Below are 22,628 nucleotides of genomic sequence, written 5' to 3' on the forward strand. Positions count from 1 at the left end.
CCTGGCTGTGCCAGGCGCTGTTGGAGAGCCGACCCGGTCTTGCCCGGGCTGCGCCCACTCTGCTGTTGGTGCACAGGGAGGAGGGACTGTCGGGGGAGGGTCCCCACGGTCCCCGGGGCATGGCTGTCACTGAGCTTCGAGAGTGACTGGGCACTGGGCACGGGGGTGGGAGTGGCCAGTCTTATTTGGCTGGGATCTGTGTCTGGGGTGTGACCCTGAGCCTTGTCTGTCTGGCCGCATGTGCCACCCGGGTCAGGGAGCCTGGTGCTCTGCGGGGAGGGACTGGGCCCCGCCCCTACACACGCTCATGTAGGGCCGGCCTGTGTCTGCCGGACACTGGTGATGGGTGTGTCTGCTTCGCCAAGGGACGGGCCACCCGGGAAGCACCGCATCCTCCCAGGGTGGGACGCGGGATGCTGGGAGGGGACGTGCCCGCCTGTCTGGGGTGCTTGCCACAACCCGTGGGAGGAGCGCTCCCCTGCGAGTCTGTGTCTGGTGTGTTTGCTTCTGCGTGTCTGTCTGTGTTTCTGCTGTGTGTCTGTCTCTGCATGTTCAGAGCCTACTGCTGAGTATTTCTTATTTTTGTGTATGTGTCTTGTGTCTTTGTGTTCACGAGTGTGTGCTTGTGTCTGTGTGCATGTCTGTGTGTGTGTTGTGTGTCTGTGTGTTCATGTCTTTGTGTCTGTGCATGTATGTGTCTCAAATATGTCCGCATGTCTAAAGTGTCTACGTATAAGTCTATGTGTCTGCTTATCTGTGTACTTGTGTGTCTGTGCATGTCTGCTGTATGCGTGTCTGTGTGCATGTATGTTAGTTCGAGTGCATATTAGTTTGTGTGCACGTGTGCGTGTCTGTGTGTATGTCTTTGTGCGTGTTTGCGTGTGTCTGCATGTCTGTGTGTGTGCATTTCTGTGTGTCTGTGTCGCGTGTCTGTGTGCATATGTGTGTGCGTGTCTCTGTGTGTTTGTGTGTGCGAGTGTTCAGCTTGCCCTAGTGTGCTTGTGTGCCCCCGCTGTCCCGGGGAGGCTGGTGTGGCTGGCAGGCGCGGGTGGGCCGTGGGGCCCCGCCACTTTGTGTGTGTGGCAGGGCCCCTCGAATGCCCCTGCTGAGCTTTGAGGAGCCGCTGGCTGGCCTGTGCCCGTCTGCGCGGGCCCCAGGACTCCCTTCCTGCCCGGTGCAGCTGTTGGCCGCCGTGTTTGTCCGAGGCGGATGCTGGGAGCTTCCTGCAGGTCTCCACATATTGTCAGCTCCTTGCTGGGGGGCGCTTCCTCCTTACTCCAGGCCTGGAGCCCAGTTGGTCCCTGTCTGCCGCTCAGAGGGGTCTGTGGGGCACAGGCGGCCGCTGCAGGGTGGGGGGGCTCCGGCTGCTGGGTGTGTCCTGGAGCTGGTCAGGTGGTTAGAGAATAAGCTCCTGACCGATGGGGCGGTGAGTGTGCGGCTCTGGGCGAGGCAGGAATGCCGTGTCCTCTGGGTAGCTGCCTGCTGTCAGCAGTGTCCAGGTACAGGCTGCGAGGTGGTGGCCTTCTGTCCCCTGGGGTTTCTGCTGCTCTCTGAAACCCTGGGAGCGTGACAGAGGCAGGCTTGGCCCGCGGCCTCCCAGGGTACGACGGCAGAGCCCTCCGTAGGGGCAGCTGGCCTACCCGCCGTGCTCAGAGCTCGGGCCTGTCACCTGTTGCTCCTGCCCCTCCTCCCCCTGCCCCTCCTCTGCGGCTGGTCCTGCAGTGCTGGGCGCGCAGGCCTTTATCCCCTGCTCCCGCCGTGCTGCCGTGTGCGCATGCATGTCTACTCACGTGTGCCTGTGTTACTGCCCGTGTGCCCGCATGTGCCGGGGCCGCATGTCACTGGCTGACGCCGTGGCCTTTCTCTCCCCGCAGGACATGAGCGAGGCCGGTGGCAGCCAGCTGGTCGTGAGAGCCAAGTTCAGCTTCCAGCAGACCAATGAGGACGAGCTGTCCTTCTCCAAGGGGGATGTCATCCACGTCACGCGTGTGGAGGAAGGAGGCTGGTGGGAGGGCACGCATGGTGGCCGCACCGGCTGGTTCCCCAGCAACTACGTGCGCGAGGTCAAGCCAAGCGGTGAGCGCTGCTGGTGCGGGTGTCGGGCCCCGGGGTGGGCCTGTGGGGGTGGGTGTCGGGGCCTGGGGGGCGGCCCCTCAGTTTCCAGTCTGGGGTGTGCGGCCGGGGGAAGCTCGGGCACGAGGCGGCTGAGTGGTGGAGTGGGAGGGTGGCGGTCAGTGTCATTGGCTACCCGGGATGATGTAGCCTTGCCTCTGTGCCGCTGAGCACCGGGTGTGGGTCCACGTGGGGCCTGTCTGGGACCTGGAGGGCCACAGGCCACGGCCGCAGCCCGAGTGGCCGCAGCCCGAGCATCTGCTTGTCTCTCTTTGGGGCTTCCCTGTGGAGCTCAGGTCACTGTATCGGTCACTGTCAGGATTGGCCCAGGGTCCTGCACACAACACTGCTGCTGTCCGGTCCACGAGCACCCCCGCCCCCAAGTTATCGGGGTCCTTGGGGCCTCCCCACCTGAAGGATACTCCCAGAGCTCAGCTAGCCCTAGGGGGCCAGAAGTCTCCCAGGATGTTCCGACTGGTTTGAGAGGAGCCCTGGGGCAACACCCCAGAAATATGCAGCCATTGGGACCAGGTCAGCTGCTCCCTGGGCCCGAGAGTGGCCACAGCCACCCTGCAGAGGCACCCATGTGGCACCGGGGGCTTCCCCCTGCAGCTCCACGTCTCCGGATGCACTGTCCGCCCCGCAGCCCCGTGCCCACCATCTGTCCGTCTGCCCGCCCCACAGCCCCATATCTACAGCTCGTCCATCTGTCCACCCGAGAACCCCATATCCACTGTCCCCCCAGCAATCCCGTGTGTCCTGTGTGTCCGTCTGTCCACCCAGCAATCCTGTATTGTCTGTGTCCGTTTGTCTGTCCACCCGGTAACCCCATGTCCACTGTCTGTCCACCCAGCATCTCCCTATCTACTATTTGTCCGTCTGTCTACCTGGCAACCCTGTATCTTCCATCTGTCCATCTCTTCATCCCGCAACCTCATCCCACTCATCTGTCCATCTGTCAACATGTCCGCCTGTTGATTCGTATCCCCTCGTCCATCTGTCTGGCAGTCCCTCATTCATCCATCCATCTGTTCATCCATCCATGTGAATATCCCCAGTAGGCAGGGCCATCCCCCTCCCCCCAAAGCAGTGATTCTTGCGGCTAGACACACACACACACACACACACACACACTCGCATGAACACACACATGCACAATCACAGACACACATGCTCTCCCCCAGACCGGGCTATCTGCCCACCCTTAGAGTATTTCCGATGGTTAGTCGCACACATGCGCGCGCACACACACACACACACACACACACAGATACACACGCACGCTCTCCCCTAGACAGGGCTATCTGCCCACCCTCAGAGCATTCCTAGCGGTCAGATACACAAACGCACATACACACACGGACACACATGCTCTCCCTCAGACCAGGCTATCTGCCACCCTCAGAGCATTTCCGGCAGTTAGACGCACACCTACGCGCGCGCGCGCACACACACACACGGATACACACACGCACGCTCTTCCCTAGACAGATAGCAGACAGCCCACCCTCAGAGCATTCCTAGCGGTCAGGTACACACATGCACATACACACACGGACACACATGCACACACACACGGATGCATACACACGCACACTCTCCCCTAGACAGGGCTGTCCGCCCAACCTCAGAGCAGCGGTCCCTGCGGTAGACGCGCGCCTGTCCATGCGCCCATGCGACGGCCGTCCTGCCGTGTCGCGTCTGAGTGGTGGCTCCCGTGGAGGCGTGTGTGCCAAGACCCGCTGTTCCGAGTCTGTGGCCGCGTGGCCAATGCCCGGGGGTGTCTCTGGTGTGAGGGCTGTGGGCAGAGTGCTGGGCACTCGGTGGCTGTCTCACTCCTACCTTTGTGGGTGACCGTCTGGCCCGTGGGTCCTATAGGGTGTCCTGTCTCCGTGATGGCCACCACCTCCCGGGTTCAGCCTGCCGCGGGGTGGGGGGTGGGGTGGTCCCCCTGCTGGGGTGCCTCCTTCGTGCCCTGGGGGTTGGTGTAGTGGGGTGTCCTGGCGTCCAGGGTGAAGGTGGCCTTTTTGTTCCAGAAAAGCCCGTGTCGCCCAAGTCCGGGTCCCTGAAGAGCCCCCCCAAAGGCTTCGACACAACCGCCATTAACAAAAGCTATTACAACGTGGTGAGTAGCCTGGGCCATGTGGCGCCTCTGTCCGTCCCCTCTCCGGCCGCGCCAGCCGCCCTCGGCACTCGGGTCTGTCCCTGCCCTTCCCACCATCCCCGTGTGCCTGAGCGGAGAGGCTGGCGGCCGGAGAGCCGCGCCTGAGCAACATCTGGTGCTGTCGTGGGGCAGCACCGGCCCCTTGGTCTCGGGATGGAGCTTTCGATTCTGGCCCGTCCCTGCGGGGCGGGGGCTCGCAGAGTAGCTGCGCACAGGGCACGTCCCCGGTGCCAAGACGGTGCACCCGGTCACCGTGCTGCCCTGAGCGGGGCAGGTGGCAGGGCCGAGACGCCCTGAGTGTGGGCGCCTTCCTCACTGCCTCACTGCTCTGCCTCTCGGCCTGTGCCTGGCTCTCGGTGCCCATAGCGGGCAGCAGCGGGGCGTGCTTGTCCCTTGGGAAATCAGTGGGGCCTGCGGTGCCCGGCCGGGTGACAGCCGGGAGGCCCTTCCGTCCCCACTCGGGGCCCCGCCCCTCACGCCCTGCTTCCTGCAGCCCATCCCCTTCTCAGCCCCCCATTGCCCCCTTCCTCACGGCTCCACCCGTGCCTACAACTCTGCCGCCTCAGTTTCCCCCCGAGCCCACGTGCTGGCTTCAGCTTAGCACCCAGGGCACAAATGCAGAGACTCAGCTGTGAGGGGGTGGAGAGCTCGGGGTGCTGCCTGTGGTCACGGGGGCACTCAGCCGTGAGGGTGCAGGCCGGGGGCTGCAGCGGATGCCGCCGGGCTGGCCGGCACCCGTGGCCGTGCTGCGTGTGCTGAAGCCGTGTGTGGGTGGGACGCGAGGGTGCTGAGCTGCTCTCTGCCGAGTCAGCGGCTGTCTCGGCCAAGGGCGTCCCCCGCCTGGCAGGTCGCCCAGAGCGAGATTCCCTGCGGTTGTTCGTGAGATGCGAGGTGGCCCCGAATCCCCAGGGCAGGTGCCCGGCGGCGTGGTGGGCTGGAAGGGGCCAGCCTCGGGGACGGCGATGGTCTCCGCCTGGCTGCCTCCCCGGGCCAGCCCCCGAGGGGTGCGTCCTGCCCCCGCGGCCTGGGGCTCCCGGGTGCCAGGCCGTGCCGTCAGCCGTGGGCCCGTGCTCTCTCTCTGAGCGGCCCATTGTTGGCTGCTCCTGACGCGGTCGGGCGCGCTCGCCCATGGGAGCCTGCAGCAGCCGGAGCCGGCGCCCGGGGAGAAGGGCCAGGCAGGTGAGGGCTGTGCCCCCCGCCGGGTGGGTAGTTGCGGGTGGCCTTCTCACTGCCACCTGGTCCCTGGTGTGTCGGTGGGGGTGTCCTGGAAGGAAGCCGGCATCTCGCCATCCGCCTGGTTTCCCCGCCAGAGTGACTGGGTGCCCCTCCCTTCGCGCTGTGTGAATTGGCCCATTCATGGCCGGCGCTCAGGAGTCCAGGGGACCCGAGGGGACCGTCATGCCGTAGAGCATGTCTGGGAGGACTGGGCGGGCCCCCAGCTCTGCGGGCACCCACAGGGCGTGATCTGCTGTCTCCTGCCCAGCCCCGGCTGTGGGGAAGGCGCAGTGTCGCTCTGTTGGTGCTGGGCCGGAGCAGTCCTCGGACCCGAGTTCGCCAACCCCTGGAGCCCGTCTCTCTCCTCTGGGCCTTTCCCAGGCACCAGCCTGGCCAGCTGTCCCCCGGAGCGGGAGGGCGCCTTCGGTCTGGGGGCTGGTGCCCAGAGGTGCTGCTGTGCAGGGCCTGGCGGCCCCCACTCGGTGCTCTCCCCTCAGGCCGCCTGCCAAGCTGACGTGTATCGCACTGCCCCGTCCCCTGCTGTGTGTGTGCGTGCGTGCATGTGCGTGTGTGTGTGCGCACGCATACAGAGAGGAGATGGACCAGCCCGGGCTTCCCTATCGCACCTGCACCTGTGTGTGGCCCTTGTCGCCCATTCTGGGGCCCTCGGGCAGCGGGAGACTTGGTGGGACCCGCGGGGCAGGCAGGGTGGAGCTGAGGACTCTGCTGGATGAAGGTCCAAGAGGGGCTGCGCCACAGCTGTGTCTTTCTGCTGTAGGTGCTACAGAATATTCTGGAAACAGAGAATGAATATTCTAAGGAACTTCAGACCGTGCTCGCCACCTACCTGCGGCCACTGCAGAACAGTGAGAAGTGAGTGAGGGGCAGCGGGGGCGCTCGGGGCCGTGGGGGGCGGGGCGGAGCGGGCCGCCCGGCTCACGGTCTCCTCCCCAGGTTGAGTCCGGCCAACATGTCTGCCCTGACGGGGAACCTGGAGGAGATCTCTGCCTTCCAGCTGCTGCTGGTCCAGTCCCTGGAGGAGTGCACCAAGTGAGTGGGCCGTGATGCACGCACATGCGTGTGTGTACGTGTCTGCCACGTGTGTATGTGTGCATGCGTGTGTGTATGTGCATGTGTGCGTGTGTGTTCACCAGGATGAGCCCACCTGTCCTGAGCGGTGCTGGACACGGCCCCCGCCGACTCTCGCCCTTGCCGGGGCAGCCGCTTGGGCTCAGAGTCTCGGGGTGCGGGGGGAGTGGCGGTACCAGTCACCCCCACATGGGGGCTGTGTGCTGGCTCCTGTGCAGGGATGGCCTCAGCGTGGTAGACGATGTCCCCGTCCCCACTCCGGCACAGGTGCTCCCTGTCAGGTCCGGGCCGGGGCCTGCGCGTGTGAGCGCTGAGGCAGTGGGCAGGCCCAGGTCCTCGGGCCCCCGAGGCAGGGCAGGGGCAGGACTGGGCCGGGCAGTGCTTGGGGGCTGTCCCCAGACCTCTGGTGCTGGGAGACGGGCGTGTCTGTTCTGGCCCGTGAGCAGCTGTGTGGGAGCGGGCCCCGCACACGTCTGCTCCTCCTGAGCTGCAGCCGACCGGTGTGAGCAGGCTCCGGCCCGAGTCCCAGCAGGGAGAGCTGAGGGGGCAGGAAGGCGAAAGGAAGGGGGGGGCGGGCGCACCAAACCCCCAGGTCAGATGAGTGCTCCCTGGGGCCTGCGTGTGCTCCCGCTGGGGCTCTCCGTGCTCCCTCCCTCGCGTCTCACCCAGCTCCCTGCCCGTCCTTGTGCCGTAGGTCGCCCGAAGCGCAGCAGAGGGTTGGCGGCTGCTTCCTGAGCCTGATGCCGCAGATGAAGACCTTGTACCTCGCGTACTGTGCCAACCACCCGTCCGCAGTGAACGTCCTCACGGAGCACAGGTGCGTCGCCTGCAGCTCGCCCTGGGACCCCGGGTGCCCGGCCACAGCGCTCCCGCAGGTGATGGGCAGGCAGTTGTCCTGGGCAGGCAGGTGCCCCGGGGCCTGTCCGGGCGCTGCGCGTTCGTCGGGTGTGCTGCCTGGGCCGCGCTGGAGGCCCCTGGGTCGTGCCTCACTCGAGATGGGGGCATCACCCCCTTGTTGCTGGCAGACTCAGGTGACGCACGGGCTGATGTTCTCGGCGCTGGGCCCTGGCTGCAGCGCACATCAGCTGTACAGGCTGTTGTCGGAGCCGTGCCGGCTCTCCCTGCCCGCGGCATGGTGGCCATGCTTCAGTGTCCCTATGTCTGCAGCCCCACAGCCGCGACCTGCAGCACTGCCCCATGCTGAGGGCCCTCAGGTCTGGGAGCCCCAGGCCTACCTGACCCTGCAGCTTGCAGCCCAGCAAGGGGCAGTGGGGTGGGGCGGTGCCCGCTGCCCGAGAGCGGAGAGGAACTGCACAGGGTCAGGCACACGCATGGCCCTGTGTGTGGAGACGCGGGCACGTGGGAAAGACGTGTGGGGCCCAAGAGGTGGCCTGCTTGCCCGGCACGTGGTCCACCTCGTTGCCGTCCCTGGCGTCACAGTGCTGTCCTGAGTTGGGTAAGCACGGACAGAGAGGCAGGAGTGAGCTGTTATTGAGCACAGAGCTGGGAGGCAGCCCCGAGCACAGAGCTGGGAGGCAGCCTTGAGCACAGAACTGGGAGTAAGTCTTGAGCACAGCGCCAGGAGTCAGCCCCGAGCACAGAGCCGGGAGGCAGCCCCAGCAGAGCTGTTATTGAGGCCTGAGCACAGAGCCAGGAGTGATTTCTGCGCACTGCCAGGTCTGACCCTCTCTCTCTCTCTCTCTCACACACACACACACACACGGTCATTCGTGCACGCACGTGCACACACACGTGCATGACAGCAACTGTTGTGGCTCTGCATCTGAGCTCATGGCAGCACGGGGGGACCCTGAGGTGTGCAGTGATGAGGAAGCTGCTTCCGTGCCCTTCCTGCTGCCCACGTGCCCCTCTCGCTGCCCTGTCAGGGTCTGGGTAGGCGGTTCTGGGACATTTGGTCCCTCCAGTGCTCGCAGACCCCCGGTCCGTATCGGCGCTGTTCTGCAGGAGTCCATTGGTGGAGCCTGCGCTGGCGTGTAGGGCCGGCCGGGCCCGCGGGCCTTGGCGTGCTCTGCACTGGGGTTGCTGGCAGGTGCAGGATGCTCACGCGTCCCCCTTTCTCCCACACAGTGAGGAGCTGGGGGAGTTCATGGAGCTGGCGGGGGCCAGCAGCCCCGGGATCCTGGTGCTGACCACCGGCCTGAGCAAGCCCTTCATGCGCCTGGACAAGTACCCAGCGCTGCTCAAAGAGCTCGAGAGACACATGGAGGTACTGGCTCCAGGGCGTGCTTGCTCAGAGAGCTGAATCTGGGTGCCTGTGGGTGTCGCGGGGGGGGGGGGGGGCGGTCAGCCACTGCCTTGGCCTCGGGCTCTGGGGTGTGTGCATGCGTGTGCGTGCATGTATGTGAGTCTGGGGAGGGGCAGGCTTGTGTACGCGTGGGCATGACACGTGTACGCACACATGACTGTTTCGTTGTGGGCACCCTGGATGCTGGTGTGTGTCATGAACACGATGCACGTTGATTTGTGTGTGCACTCGATACCAGCCTGTGTGCTTGTGTGAGTACACACGTGTATGTGTGCACAGGCAGGTTGGATTTGTGGGTACCTGTTTGTGAGCAGGTATGGTACGCGTGTATTTGGGACTAGGTTCGTGTGTGGATGCCGTGGGAGTGTACATGTGGGGGGTGTCTTGTCTGGATGCCTTTATGTCAAGCATGTGTATGAGCATGTTGGGGGGAGCGCAGGGCTGTGTGCAGCCATATGTAAGTAGGCGTCTGTGTGTGCACGATCGGGGCTGTGCACAGGTGTGTATGCAGGTGGCGTGTAGCTGTGTGTACATGTGGGGCTGTATAGAGATGTGTATCTGCATGGGGGTGTGTAGGCATACGTACACATGGGGGGTGTACAGGCATGTACTCTGTGGGGGTGTATAGACATGTGCATACGTGTGGGTGTCCCGGTGCATGCGTACATGGGGTGTACATACATATGCACGTGGGGTGTGCAGATGTGTATGTACATGTGGAGTGTACAGGCATGTGTCTTTGGGGTGTATAGATGTGTGCACGTGTGCCCGTGTATGCGGGCATGTCTGTGGGTCAGTTGGTGTCTGTGTGCAGGAGTGTGGTTCAGTCTACAGATGAAAGTTCTTCATGCTGCTCTTCTGGACTGTCACTGAGTCTGTTGGCCCTAGTTCCCTCAGGGAGAGGGTGAGAAGCGTCACCTTAATGCCGGGGAGGACCCGGGGATCAGGGCCCTTGAGCTGACCGCTGGCCCTCTCTTTGCAGGACTATCATCCGGACAAGGCAGACATCCAGAGGTCCATGGCCAGCTTCAAAGCCCTCTCGGTGGGTGCCGTGGCCCAGACAGGGCTGGACGGGGCTGGGATCACCTTCGTTCTCTGGGCCCCACAGGCTCTGTGCTCTGCCCACTGCCCCCAGAGCGCTCGGTGGGCTCAGTGCCCGCAGGAGGATGGACCCCCACGTGCCCGCCGAGAGGTGGAGCGCTCCAGCTTCTCGCCTCGGTGCTGGCCGTTCAGGCCCTTTGTCCCGCGGCTCCAGCCCGCCGGGCTGCGTCTCCTCACAGTGCTCTCACCCGCAGGCGCAGTGCCAGGAGGTGCGGAAGAGGAAGGAGCTGGAGCTGCAGATCCTGACTGAGGCCATCCGCAGCTGGGAGGGGGACGACATCAAGACCCTGGGCAGCGTCATCCACATGTCCCAGGTCCTGATCCAGTGTGCCGGCAGCGAGGTACCGTCCCTGCCCTGGCATCTCCTGGGTCCCGGCGTGCGGGGACGGGCTGTGGCTGTTGTGTGCCGCAGGGTCAGGCCCGTCTGGACTCCTGACTGCCGGAGCACTCCACCAGATGTTGACAGTGTGTTGTCTGCCTCGGCCTTGGCCCACCGCAGGTCAGGGAGCTCACCCTCAGCGGGGACTGGCCCGGCACTCCCCAAGGCCCATGCGGAGCAGACGTGCCGCCGGCTAAGGGCTGTCTCCCGAGGCTTCCACAGGCCGTTTCTCTCTGCGGTCCTGATCAGCGTATGTTTTTGGGACTCCCTGGGCGCGTGTGCTGGCGTGTGCAGGCCATCACAGGCTCACACCGAGCACCGGTCTGCATGCTCGACGGGCTGCAGGGGTCACTAAACGTATTCTGGCTTTGGAAGGACACGCCAGGGTGTGCTCACGTCCAGGCCCAACTGCTGGTGTCCCCTCAGAGCTGAGCTTGGCATCAGTCTCGGGGGTATCTCCTCGGGTCGGCTCCCACGGGCACCAGGACCCCTGCCTGGCAGAGCCGTGGGCAGGTGGAGGGTGGGAGCAGGAAGGAGACCCCGGCTGGGACAGACCCCGAGGGGGGACATCACAGGCAGGCGCCATACATGTCCCTGCAGGCCTTCAGCACAGGGAGCACTGTGGGCAGAGAGCAGCACAGCAGGCCCACGGGAGGGAGGCCCACAGGACACCCATGGGACACTCACAGGAGCCCACAGTAGACTCAAAGGAGGCTCACAGGATACAACAGAGGCCCCCAGGTGCCACACAGGAGGCGCTCAGGAGGCCCCAGGAGCCCGTAGTGGCCCACAGCAGGCCCACGGGGTCGTGTGCACAGGCTCCTGCAGGTGGCCCTTGGTGTCCTCTGCCGCTGAGGAAAGGGGATGATGCGGCGACATCCATGGAGGATGAGGGAAGGGCCAGGGTTGTCGTGGGTGAAAGGGAACCGCCCCCTGGTCTGACGGGGCCCCTCGCTGCCCCCGCCCCGAATGATGGGCTCCCCGTGAAAATAAAATCGCAGACATCCTGAGTTGGCCCGGGGCCGAGCTGACGACGTCACCGCTTTCCGGGCTGTGTCCGTGGCCCCGGTGGCGTGGCGAGCACACAGGCGGGCGCCACAGCTGCGGGCGGCTCTGAGCTGTCTGCTCGTCTGCTCCCCAGGAGAAGAGCGAGCGGTACCTGCTGCTGTTCCCCAACATCCTGCTGATGCTGTCCGCCAGCCCGCGCATGAGCGGCTTCATCTACCAGGTGCGGCGGCACGGGCGCCCGTTCTCACGTTTGCTCCGTGTCTGTGGCATGTGCTCCTCACGGAGGTGTGCTCACATGCGTGCTCCATGCGTGTACGGCTTGTGCTCCTCATGGGTATGGTGTGCTTCTCACATGTGTTGCTTCTCACGTGTGCCGTGTGCTCGTTGCGCCTCTCGTGCCGTCCGCACGTGGCATGTTCCTCACGTGTGGTGTGTTCTTCACATGTACTCCTCAGGTGTGGTGTGTGCTGTGTGTTCCTCTCGTGTGCTCGTGGGTGCGCTCTTCACATTGCACGTTTCTCCAATCGGGTGTGTCCCTCACCTGTGCTGTGCAGTTCTTGTGCCCCGCAGCCCACAGCCCGTGTCCAGGGGCTCGGCCCAGGCCTTGGGACGGGACCGCTCCTAGGCTGCCTGCCGGTTGGGGGTCACTCAGCTGCCGTGGCTCCGAGCCAGGCTCCCGCACTTCCTATGAGAGGCCACTGCCCGCTTCCCGCCCTGGCCTGCCCAGCTGACCGCCCTGATTGCGTACATGAGAGGCGCCCTGGGTTCGAGACCCTTGGTTGATGCCGGCCAACAGCGTGGCCTGGAGGGATTTTGGGCGGCCAGGGGCCGTCGCCTAGACCGTTCACCGTTTCTTGGTCTGGTCTTCTGTAGGGGAAGCTGCCGACCACAGGAATGACCGTCACGAAGCTCGAGGACGGGGAGAATCACCGGAATGCGTTTGAGATATCAGGTGCCTGCAGGTCCCGGCAGGGGACGGCTGGCCTGGGCGGGGCGGGGCGGGGCAGGGCGCTCACCACATGTCCCCCCAGGGAGCATGATCGAGCGCATCCTGGTGTCCTGCGGCAGCCAGCAGGACCTGCACGAGTGGGTGGAACACCTGCAGAGGCAGACCAAAGTCACGTCTGTGGGGACCCCAACCGTCAAGCCCCACTCGGTGCCATCCCACACCGTGAGTGCCCTGTCCCGTGTCTGCGGCGCTCGGCAGCTCGGAAAAGACAGTGCCCGGGGCCCATGCCCGAGTCCTGCCCCTCTCCCGGCCCTTCCCAGCCACGGTTCTGGGCCTGAGTCCTGCTCAGCCCCTCAGGACTCCACGCGCGGGGCAGGCCTGCGCCTTCACTTTGGGTGGTCTCGGCGCCGCACTGACCTCGCCCGTCGGCGTGTAGGCTTGGCCCTTGGGAACCTGCGTCTCTCGGGGGCTCCCCCATGGCCTGCTCCATCCGCCAGATGGTATGCCCAGCCTCGGGGGCCTGTCACACCCAGTCCTGTGCGGACAAACCTCACTGGCGCGCTGACTCACACGGGGGCTGCTGAGGCCCTTAGAGCATCCCCTGGGGCTGCTTTGTTCTGACACGTGAGGACGACCTTCCCCTCACTGTCCTCACCTGTCTTCATTCCCCTCGCCTTTCCTGCCCCTCACCTGCCCTCCCCCTCACCTGTCTTCACTCCCCACAGCCTGATGATGAAAATGGCCTGTTTAATGCAGAAGTGCTAGCATGCTTATAGAACATTTGAGGGGCTTGAGGTAAGGACATCGGTGTGATGGTCATTTACAGAGATGAACATTTGGCAGAGGCAGTTCTCTGGGGAGAGTGGCGCAAGGAAACACTCTTGTCTCCCAGGGACGTCGGCTTTGCTTTATCTTTCCCCCTAGTTGTATATGTCATCAAAACTTGCAGTTGTTTGGATAGACTCAGTCAGAGGCAAGGATCCCCAGACTTCGTTCTCTGGGCTCTGAGAGCAAGCAGGGCTTTTACCGTAAGTCCCAGACTCAGTCCTTGGGATGGTTCAGCTTGTCTTTCCCCATGGGGGGTGGGGGGCTTTCTCTTAAGTCATAGCAGCTTGCATCAAGACCATGCATTCATGCTCTCTAAATGTCCCATTTTGATGCAAGCTTTGCTGTTGTCCCCGGGTCCATCCCATGGCGGGGCCTCCCTTTTGGGGTGTTAGGAACTACGGCCACTGAAGCCTGAGTCAAGTAATTGGATGGATGCCCAGGAGTAGATGTATTTCAGAATCCCGAATATTAGGAGCACAGTATTACGTTTGAGCAAAGAACATTGTTTTATAGTAAAATGAAAAAAGGTCATAGAGAAGCAGGTACAAATACACAGCACTTCGAATACAAAGCAGTACAGATACCAAGTTCAGAATTACCGGAAAGTTTTGACATAAGCATAACACTGACTTGGGGAGCTGAGACATTGAGAGGTAAAACACAAAGGCAAGGTCAGGGACGAACTTGAACTCAGTTAGGGATGCCAGCAGGGGCATGGGAAGCGGCTCTGGGAGGAGGAAAAGGGAGTTCACCCATGAAGCCTCAAGCACTTAGGGTCCAACACCCATCACCCTCCTCACTCCCCTCCCCGGCCTGGCCGCCCCCCTCGCCTGCCCCCCCCCCCCCCCCCCGCCCGCCCTCCGTGCTGTTTTCCAAGAGGGCGTCTTTCCTCCGTGGACGAGGTCACGCAAAGTGTCCCTGTGGCCATAGCCTGTGTCGGCGTCTCCCCTGCCCGGGGACCCTGCCTGTGGGGCTCGGTGCCGTCTCAGGGCCGAGATGGTGGATTCTCTCGTTGCTGTCCGCGCTGGGCAGGTCGCGGGCTCCCGGGAACAACCCCTTGCTGTCCTCCAGGAAGCGGTCCTGAGTCGCGTTGCCAAGCCCTGGCCGAGCGCACCCTCGTCTGTCCCAGCGTCTGGGCCACAGCCTGACCTGTGCTGTCTCCGCTCTCTCCCGGGCAGCTCCCCTCGCACCCGGTCACCCCGTCCAGCAAGCACGCCGACAGCAAGCCCGTGCCGCTGGCGCCCGCCTACCACACGCTGCCCCACCCCTCCCACCACGGCACCCCCCACACCACCATCAACTGGGGGCCCCTGGAGCCGCCGAAAACCCCCAAGCCATGGAGCCTGAGCTGCCTGCGGCCCGCACCCCCACTCCGGCCCTCGGCCGCGCTCTGCTACAAGGAGGTGAGGCCGCTGCAGCGGCGCCCAGGGAGCCCAGGCGGACGGTGCCGCGTCGCCCCCCTCGTGTGCCCGGTGTGCCGGGGCTGCTGCGCGAGCTCCAGCCCTCAGCTGCGTCGGGCCTGCAGGTTCCAGCCCGTGTCGGGGCTCGTGTCGGGGCTGCCGGAGAGGAGGATGTGGGCCAGAGCGGCGGGGGCGTGGCCGGGGATGTGGGAGGCATGCGTGCGGGCCACGCAAGGGGGCGGCAGGGGCAGGAGGCTTGGTGCCACAGGCCCCGGGGCCCGCGCACAGAACCCTTCCATGGAGGCCGGGGGACACGCGCGTGCCCGCTCTGAACCACACATGCACACGGACAGTCAGAGAATCAGACTGACGCTGACAGCCACACGCCAACATGGCCCCACTTACACTTTGAGGGCCAGGGGCGCGCGCGCGCGCACACACACACACACACACAGTGTCCGACCCTAAGGCAGTGATACAGTCACAGTCACGAGCACCGACTCTTCTCCCTGGGCTGCGGGTGGCTCTAAGTCCCCAGGAACCTCCTGGCACCGGGTGGGGGGGGGGGGGGTGCGCCTGTCACTGCAGAGCTGCCGGGAGCAGCGTGTCCTCAGAGGCTGGTGTGCGTGCGTCTGCGTGGACACCATCCTGCCTGTGGTGTGGCTGTGAGAGTCGCCCTGATTTGGGCCCTGTGGGGGTGTGAGTGGAGACGCCTTGGGAGCGCGGCTTGGCCGATTGTCCTTTGCTCTGGGCTGAGACTCGCGGTTGCGTGGTTTCCAGGATGTCAATCTTGCTGGGCCCGCCCAGATCGCGCCTTTAGGGGACATAGCGTGTGCGCGTGCGGCTGGACCGGCACCACGTGGTGCAGGGTTGGCAGAGAGGGGCAGGGCTCGGGCCGGGGCCTGCCGTCGTGTGCGTGTGGGGTCTGGGGGCAGAGCATGGGCCCCCTTGGTAGCCTGTCGGTGTCGCCTCTGCAGGACCTTAGCAAGAGTCCCAAGACCATGAAGAAGCTGCTGCCGAAACGCAAGCCTGAGCGGAAGCCGTCAGACGAGGAGTTCGCGCTGAGGAAGAGTGAGTAGGGGGTGCGCCTGCCCGGGTGCTGGGCGGCACCGGCCACACCTGCGCTGCTCTGGCCGTGTAGGGGTCTGAAGGCCCTGCCAGCCTCTGCCCCTGGCGCCTCCTGTGCTGTTGTGTGTACTGTAGGTGTGCTGTGTTGTGTGCTGGGGGTGTTGTATGTGCCGTGTGTACTCTGCATGCTGTGTCCTGGGTGTCCTGTGAGTGCTCTGTGCGCTGTGTGCAGCGTCTGTGCTGTTGTATGCTGTGCTGTGTGTGCTGTGTGTACGGTCTGTGCTGTATCTGCTGTGGGTGTCGTATGGACTGTGTGTGCTGTGTGTAGTGTGTGCTGTGCTGTGTGTGCTGGCTGACCCCTGCTGGATTGTGCAGCTGTGTCTAGAGCACTGGCACCCCCGTGCTGTCCCTGGTGTCACTAGGGGGTTGCGGAGGCGGACGGCCAGGCGCCCGCGTCCTCCGTTGCCCAGTGTCCTGCCTTGCTTGCTCAGCCGGGGGGCGTGCGGGGTGCCTCTTCAGGATCCCGGCCTTGGTCTGGGGACAGTGTGGAGCACAGAGCAGTGTGACTCGGGTGCAGCGGTGACGTGCACCTGGGGGGCCCGTCTCCTGGCTGCTGTGCGGCCACTCCCTCGGGTGTGTGCTCTTTTGCACCTGTCAGTCAGGCACTGGGGGTGTGGGCAGTGGCTGCCACCGTCTCAGCGGCCTGCCAGGGGGTGTTGGGGTGCTGAGCCCTCCTTGCAGACATACCACTGGGGGTGGCTCCCTGGGTGCTGGCTGCCAGGAGGGTCAGGACCCCCGGAGCCGGGAATCGCAAGCACCTGCAGGCGTCAGTGTGGCAGTGGGGTGCTGAAGTGGCGGGTGGGGGCGGAGGGGGCAGTGCTGAGGTGGGTGGAGTGAGGGTGTGACTGACGGGGCAGTGCTGAGGTGCGACCAAGCCGAAGGGACCGGCACTGAACGCCCCGAGTGGGGCTTGCCCGGCTGCCAGAGTGGGGTGGGCTTCAGGCCTTGGCCTCTCCTACCGAGTCTGGCAGGCCTTCGTGGAAGTGTGCAGTTCCCGCTGACGTCACTCTGGGGCACACGAGTGGCTCGCGGGGCCGAGGGCCTGAGGAAGGGGGACTTGGGGCGTCTGGGCCTGTGCCGGGCGCAGTGAGGGACTCGCTTCGCGTTCCCACTTCTGACGGGCGGGTGCGTGGCGCCCCTTTGGTGTGGCCGGGCGTCGCGACCCCTTGCGGAGCTGCGGCTGTGTCTGGGGGGTGCTGGGGGGTGCTGGGGGGAGCGCTCTCCCGCTCAGGAGGGCCTAGGTCCCCCTCGCCAGCGCCCTCGTGGGGTCCTGACGCCAGGCGCTCCCCACAGGCACGGCCGCGCTGGAGGAGGACGCGCAGATCCTGAAGGTCATCGAGGCTTACTGCACCAGCGCCAAGACACGGCAGACGCTCAACTCCAGTGAGTGTCACGGGGCGAGCGGCCGCGCGGGCATCGCCCTGCATGGTGCTCGGGGGGCGCGGGCGGGCGGGCCGGGCCCGGGGGCGCCCGAGGGGGAGCTTGCTTGTGCGTGGAGCAGGGTCGAGAGAGAGGCTCGTGGGCCGGCTGGTGAAGGGCGGGACACACCCGTGTTTGTGCAGCTTCCAGGGGCTGCCGCGGCAGGCCCCGCGCGAGGCCTCCCGCGCCTTCCGAGATTGCGTTTGGATCCCCGTCCACGGGCCATTTCTGCACTGGACTTGCCGGCTTCTGAGGCGAGAAGTCTGGAAGGCAAGGCCGGCGCGGCCGACTCTGCGTTCGGGCGTGGGCCCCGTGCCCCAGCGGGTGGGGGGCTGAGAGCGGGGCGCCTGCCCCCCCTGACCGCGGCGCCTTGCCTTCCTCTTCTTCCCCGCTCCTGTGGAACAGTGCTTCAGTGTCAGGCCTGTGAGAGCCAGTGCTGGAAAAAGGTGCGACGAGGACTTTCAGCTGCTTTTGCTTTGGCTTTGTCTGAGTTGACAGCAGCTCTGCAGCCAGGCCAGCCCCCTCTGGGGTCAGCTGGGCCCCAGGACCCCGACTCTTGCCCCTGCCGGCTGTGGGCCCATGTAGGAAGCCGCCGCGAGGGGCCGCCACCGTGGCCCCGCGCACCGGGGAAGGTCCCCGGCCCCGTGCGGGGAGGCTGAGGAGTCGGCCGCGCGGCGCCGCCCCACAGCGGGTTGAGGTGTTGAGCCTTAGAGCGGGCCTCGTGCAGTGAGTCGAGCGCTTGGACGCGGGGCGGCTGCTCTGCGCCGTCCTGGGCGCTGCCCTCTCTCCCGGGCTGTGCTCTGGCTGCTGCCTGCAGGTGCCCGCCGCTGCTCCTCTCTGTGCGTGGCCGTGCTGCCGCCAGGCAGGCCTGGGAGCTGTGCATGGCCCGTGCCCAGGGCCCGTGGCTCCGCACCACGTGGGTGCTGGCCCCAGCTCGCGCCAGCCTGCATGTGCCCGTGCCCGGCCAGCTCATGCCTTTTTGCTGTGCATCCGGTTCGTGCCCACCTTTCTGTCCCTCAGTGCTCACACCCCGTCTGGGCGGGGGGTTGCCCACAGCAGTGCAGGGAAGGGGTAGGACGGCCCCGACCTCTCCCAGGGGCCTCTGCTAAGGGGCGGGGGGGCAGTGCCACCGGCGGACCCTCGATTACAGTGGGGTGTGTGCCAGGTAAGTTGAGACCCCCGTGCCCTGGGCAGCGTTTTCCACTCTGACTCAGCTGCAGGAGGGGGTCGGAGCCTCGGGACTCCGGCGTGCGTTGGCGTGTGCAGGGCCGGCCTGCCGGAGCAGTGGGCGGGACACCTCCACCCAGGGCCCGGCTTTGGCTTGAGGGTGGTCGAGGATGGAAGCAGCCGGAAATGAGCAGAAATGACGTTGTTGCCGTGTTTAACCATATTTTCTCTCTTCCTCTCTCCCCTCACCTTTTGCTTTTGTTTCCATGTTTTTGGTTGTGGCTCTTCCTGTCCGTCTCCTCTGCCCCTCTGCCTGTCCGCCTGTCCCCGCCCGTCTTAGCATGGCAAGGCACTGACCTGATGCATAACCACGTCTTGGCTGACGACGAGCAGCCCAGCCTAGACTCGGCGGGGCGCCGCAGTAGCCTTTCCCGCCTGGAGCCCTCAGACCTCTCGGAAGACTCTGACTATGACAGTATTTGGACAGCCCATAGTTACAGGATGGGTTCTGCATCTCGTAAGAGCTGTTGCTCCTATATCTCTCACCAGAACTAACGCTGCACCCCCTCGCCGCAGGCCCGCTTCTCCTAGGCGCCCTCTCGCTCTCTCGTCTCTCTCGTGTCGTACTTTAACTGCCGGGCGAGCGTGTCCGGTCTTCCCGCTGTCCCCCGGAGGCCCCCCGCCGCTCTGAGTGTGGATGCAGATGCAGACTGGCCGTGGGCCCCGGGGAGGGGGGCCGCGGCCGGCCACGTGTTCACGGTCGGAGCTCGTTAGCGCCCGGCCCGGGGCAGAGGGCCCCCCTCATGGCTGCCCACGGCGGGCCGGGGTCCTCTGAGGTGCTGCTTTGGCTCGTCCCGGCCTGGCCGGCCCGTGTCCGGCAGCCACGGCAGTGACCGCCTGTGCGCAGCAGCTCTGCGTGTGCACCCGATGACCGAGTCGAGTCCGCCGGAGACTCGCCCCACGGTCGCCCGGCCCGCGGGGGCAGGGTCGCTGGAGTCTGTGCCGCTGGCCGCCACAGGCCGTGTTGGAGGGCCCCGCTGCCCCGCAGACACCGTCTGCTCCCGGAAGGACCGCCCTCCAGGACAGCGGTCAGGGCCCGCGTCCGGAGCAGCTCTGGCCGTGACGGGTCGGGAATAACCTTGTCTCTCTCCCCAGGGCGGGACTCTCCCAGGGCCTCCGTGTCCCCGCCTGGTTTGCCCGGACACAGCGCTGCCTCCGCCTTTGTTCCTGGGAGCTGGGCCTGGCACAAGCCCAGAGGTGCTATAGAGAACTCCCGGTGGGCGCGGGCTGCGCCTGTGTGTGGCGGGGCCGCTGTCTCCTGGCCGTGGGGGCGCCGAGGGGGTCCCGGCCCGCTGGCCCGAGCCGGGCTCCAGGGCTCGCGCAGGCCCTGCTGCCCCCTCCCCGGTAGGGGACGGTCCCAGGGTGCCCGGGGCAGTCTGGGCGCTCCGCTCCGGCCCTGCCACAGCACGACCCTGCATGCCCACGTGCCCACGTGCCCGGGGTCTGTGACTACTCCTGACTTGGAGACGAGGGTGGCGTGTTGGTCGGTCTGTCCGGGCCGGGGCGCAGCGTAGGGCCACAGCATGCGAGCGAGCCAGAGGCTGGGACGGGAGCCGGCGCCTTGCACTCTGTGCACAGTTAGTGTCTGATGGGACGAAGACGGGTCTAGAAGGTAGGTGGACACCGCCCTCGGGCACACTGGCCGCGGGCGCTATCCAGTGTGTGTTGTGCATAAGCGGCCGGCGTCCCCAGGCCCGGCCCCGGGTGTGCTGTCTGCCGTGTGGCCTGGCTGGACTGCCTGCTGTGTGTACAGTATCCGCACATTCCACTCCGTGCCCACACAGGGCCCCCACGTGTCTGTTTTATATCAACGACATCTGTTATGTACAGTTGAAATAAATTTTGCATTTGCTAGCCCGTGGCTTTCCATATTTGTTCCCGGGGGGTGGGGCCTGGTGGCAGCTCCTGTCACCTGGCGCTGGCTGTGGCCTCGTGGCACGGTGGCACCTTTGAGGTGGTTCAGGCACACCTGTGGCACTGAGGGGAGGCAGGTTGTCCCTCTTGATCCTTGAGCAAGTTCACTCTCTGGGGGTTTTCTTTGGAAAGGAAAGGGGTGTGTGTGTGTGTGTGTGTGTGTGTGTGTGTGTGTGTGTGCACGTGTGCGTGCACACGCGGGAGAAAGGATAGATGAGGAAAATTCTACCTTTGTGTTCTGTTGGGTGTTCGTTGGTTTTCTCCTTAGAACCTGCCTGGTGCACTAGGAAGAGGCAGGGTCCTTGCGGGCAGGGCTGGCCAGGGTGGACCTTTGTCCCTGCACTGCTGTCCTCCAATGAGACCCTCTGTCCGGTGACAGCCATGGGGGCTGCAGGGCTGGCACCACGAGGGAGCGAGGCGTTGGAGCAGGGCCGACTAACGACTCTGTGGCCCTGCCCAGACCCTCCTGGGTTCTGCTGTGGCTGCCTGGGGCCAGTCCCGTGCCCCTCAGCTCCCCGAGTGAGTACGGACCCCTGGTCAGTGTGCTGGGTGCTTTGCACCAAGTCTGGGGACAGATGTGGGAGCCTCCAGAGTCTCCTCCTTGCCCTTAGCTGCCAGAGCCAAGCAAGGGGCTTCCAGAGCTGCCCTGGATCGTCTGGGCGCCCTCTGGAGAGTCCGGTCTCACCGCACTCCGGGGCCACTTGGCCAGGAGGTTTCGGTTGTCGGTGAGAGCCAGGCCGCCTCAGGGCCCGCCGCTGCGCTGCCCTCGCCGGCACCTCTGCCCACTGGCACAGGCTATATCGGTGGCCCCGTGCCCAGCGCTCCTGGCCTGCAGTCTCAGCTCTGATGAGGGCTGTCAGCTTGCTGGGCAGTGAGTCTGCAGCAGCTCCTCATCTGCCCAGCTGCTGGGCAGGGCCTTTGCTGACCCCACACTCCGGTGGAGGGTCACGGCCCGGAGCCCGCGTCTGCGCCCATCTCAGGGGGGCTGGGACCCCCCTGCACCCCACGGTGCGCATCCCGAGAGGCTGCCCTCCCCCCGTGTCCAGCCCCGGGGTGGTGTGGTGAGCCGGGGGACTTGGGGGCTGTACTGTGCGTCGCCTTGAGGTTCCGCCAAGATGGGTGGCGGCATCACCTGGGCCCAGCTGTAGAGGGACAGGGGGCTGTGCAGTCGCGCTCAGCTCCTCCCCCGGGGCCGCCGGAAGCGCTTTGTGCTCTGGGATCAGATGAGGGCTGCCCTCGTGGCAGCCCAGCATGCGTCTCTGCTGCTCTGTAAAGACGGAGGGGCGTCCCGCGGGGAGTGGGAAGGGCGGTGGGAGCCAATGCTGACGGAGTTTCCGCCCCGGGCACGTTGGTCTTAGTCTTGGAGAAGCTGCACTTGGCCTGGGGCGCCGTAGATCCCGCCAAGCTTGGCGTCTGGGTGGTCGGGGTCCCCAGAGAGATGGGGGTGCGTCTTTGGGAAGCGGCAGGGCAGGAAGGTGGCGGTCTGGCTGCTGTGGTCTGAGTCTCCGCGTCTCGGCCGCCCCTCACCCTGTGGCATGTGTCTTGTCAGGCTCGCGCAAGGAGTCCGCGCCTCAGGTTCTGCTCCCGGAGGAGGAGAAGATCATCATCGAGGAGATCAAGAGCAACGGGCAGACAGTGATGGAGGAAAAGTAAGCCTTGGCCGGCCTCGGCACGGGCCCCGGGAGGCGGGCGGCTCCCTGCACGGGCACAGCCCTGAGCCCTGTGTGCGTTCCAGGAGCCTGGTGGACACGGTGTACGCGCTGAGGGACGAGGTCCAGGAGCTGAGACAGGTGGGTGCCTGCTGCACGGCCCCGTGCGGCCGGCCTGGCTGAGGTGGGCCGTGGGGGACCCGGGGCCAACTCCCGGCGGGCCGGACCGTGGCCTGTTCCCCGTGATGGCCACGCGGCAACACTCCCGCACTCCTCAGGACAACAAGAAGATGAGGAAGTGCTTGGAGGAGGAGCAGCGGGCCCGCAAGGACCTGGAGAAGCTGGTGCGGAAGGTGCTGAAGACCGTGAGCGACCCCGCGTGGGACGAGACCAACCTCTGAGGGCCCCGGGCCGCGCAGCGGGACCCCTCCCCGCAGCGCCTCAGCCACGCGGTCCCGAGGTGGAGCCGCCGGCACCAGCGCCCACATACCTCATCCTGCCCAGCCCCCTCCCCACTTTTATGAACCTTTATAAATATCACGGATTGTGTTTCTGCTAAACCCGCTTCTGAGTGCGTCCCTGCTCGGACCCGCTCGAGCCCCGCGGCCCACAGCCGGGCCCAGTGGCTGCACACCACGGCCAGCCCGCGCAGGTGGCCGGGGGGAACAGGCCCTGCGTGGCACGTGCCTGGGGGCCCTCAGGAAAGCGCCTCTGTGAGTCCCTGGGCCCATCCTCCTCGGTTTCCCCCTGGGGTGCGGCCTGGGCCTCGCCCTACTGAGA

General features: G+C 65.4%; 1 protein-coding gene across 3 annotated transcripts in view; it reads left to right on the forward strand.

Moving 5' to 3' along the window:
* ARHGEF7 (Rho guanine nucleotide exchange factor 7) overlaps positions 1 to 22,388 on the forward strand; it is a 48,225-nt gene extending 25,837 nt beyond the window's left edge. The window contains exons 5-22 of one of the 3 annotated variants that reach the window (XM_056129030.1): positions 1,875 to 2,076; positions 4,149 to 4,237; positions 6,270 to 6,364; positions 6,446 to 6,541; positions 7,275 to 7,397; positions 8,669 to 8,807; positions 9,829 to 9,888; positions 10,142 to 10,288; positions 11,468 to 11,554; positions 12,208 to 12,286; positions 12,366 to 12,505; positions 14,290 to 14,514; positions 15,489 to 15,582; positions 16,933 to 17,022; positions 18,566 to 18,742; positions 21,749 to 21,848; positions 21,935 to 21,989; positions 22,127 to 22,388. In XM_056129030.1, the coding sequence (XP_055985005.1) occupies positions 1,875 to 2,076; positions 4,149 to 4,237; positions 6,270 to 6,364; positions 6,446 to 6,541; positions 7,275 to 7,397; positions 8,669 to 8,807; positions 9,829 to 9,888; positions 10,142 to 10,288; positions 11,468 to 11,554; positions 12,208 to 12,286; positions 12,366 to 12,505; positions 14,290 to 14,514; positions 15,489 to 15,582; positions 16,933 to 17,022; positions 18,566 to 18,742; positions 21,749 to 21,848; positions 21,935 to 21,989; positions 22,127 to 22,249 (2,121 nt within the window). In that variant the 3' untranslated portion in view covers positions 22,250 to 22,388. Of the gene's footprint in view, positions 1 to 1,874; positions 2,077 to 4,148; positions 4,238 to 6,269; positions 6,365 to 6,445; positions 6,542 to 7,274; positions 7,398 to 8,668; positions 8,808 to 9,828; positions 9,889 to 10,141; positions 10,289 to 11,467; positions 11,555 to 12,207; positions 12,287 to 12,365; positions 12,506 to 14,289; positions 14,515 to 15,488; positions 15,583 to 16,932; positions 17,023 to 17,463; positions 17,505 to 18,565; positions 18,743 to 21,748; positions 21,849 to 21,934; positions 21,990 to 22,126 lie in introns of those variants that run through there. The other 2 variants (XM_056129031.1, XM_056129032.1) reach the window with 2 other exon arrangements.
* The last annotated feature ends 240 nt before the right edge of the window (positions 22,389 to 22,628 follow it).

This window comes from Sorex fumeus, unplaced genomic scaffold (genome assembly GCF_029834395.1).
Source record: "Sorex fumeus unplaced genomic scaffold, SorFum_2.1 ptg000072l, whole genome shotgun sequence".
NCBI lineage: Eukaryota > Metazoa > Chordata > Mammalia > Eulipotyphla > Soricidae > Sorex > Sorex fumeus.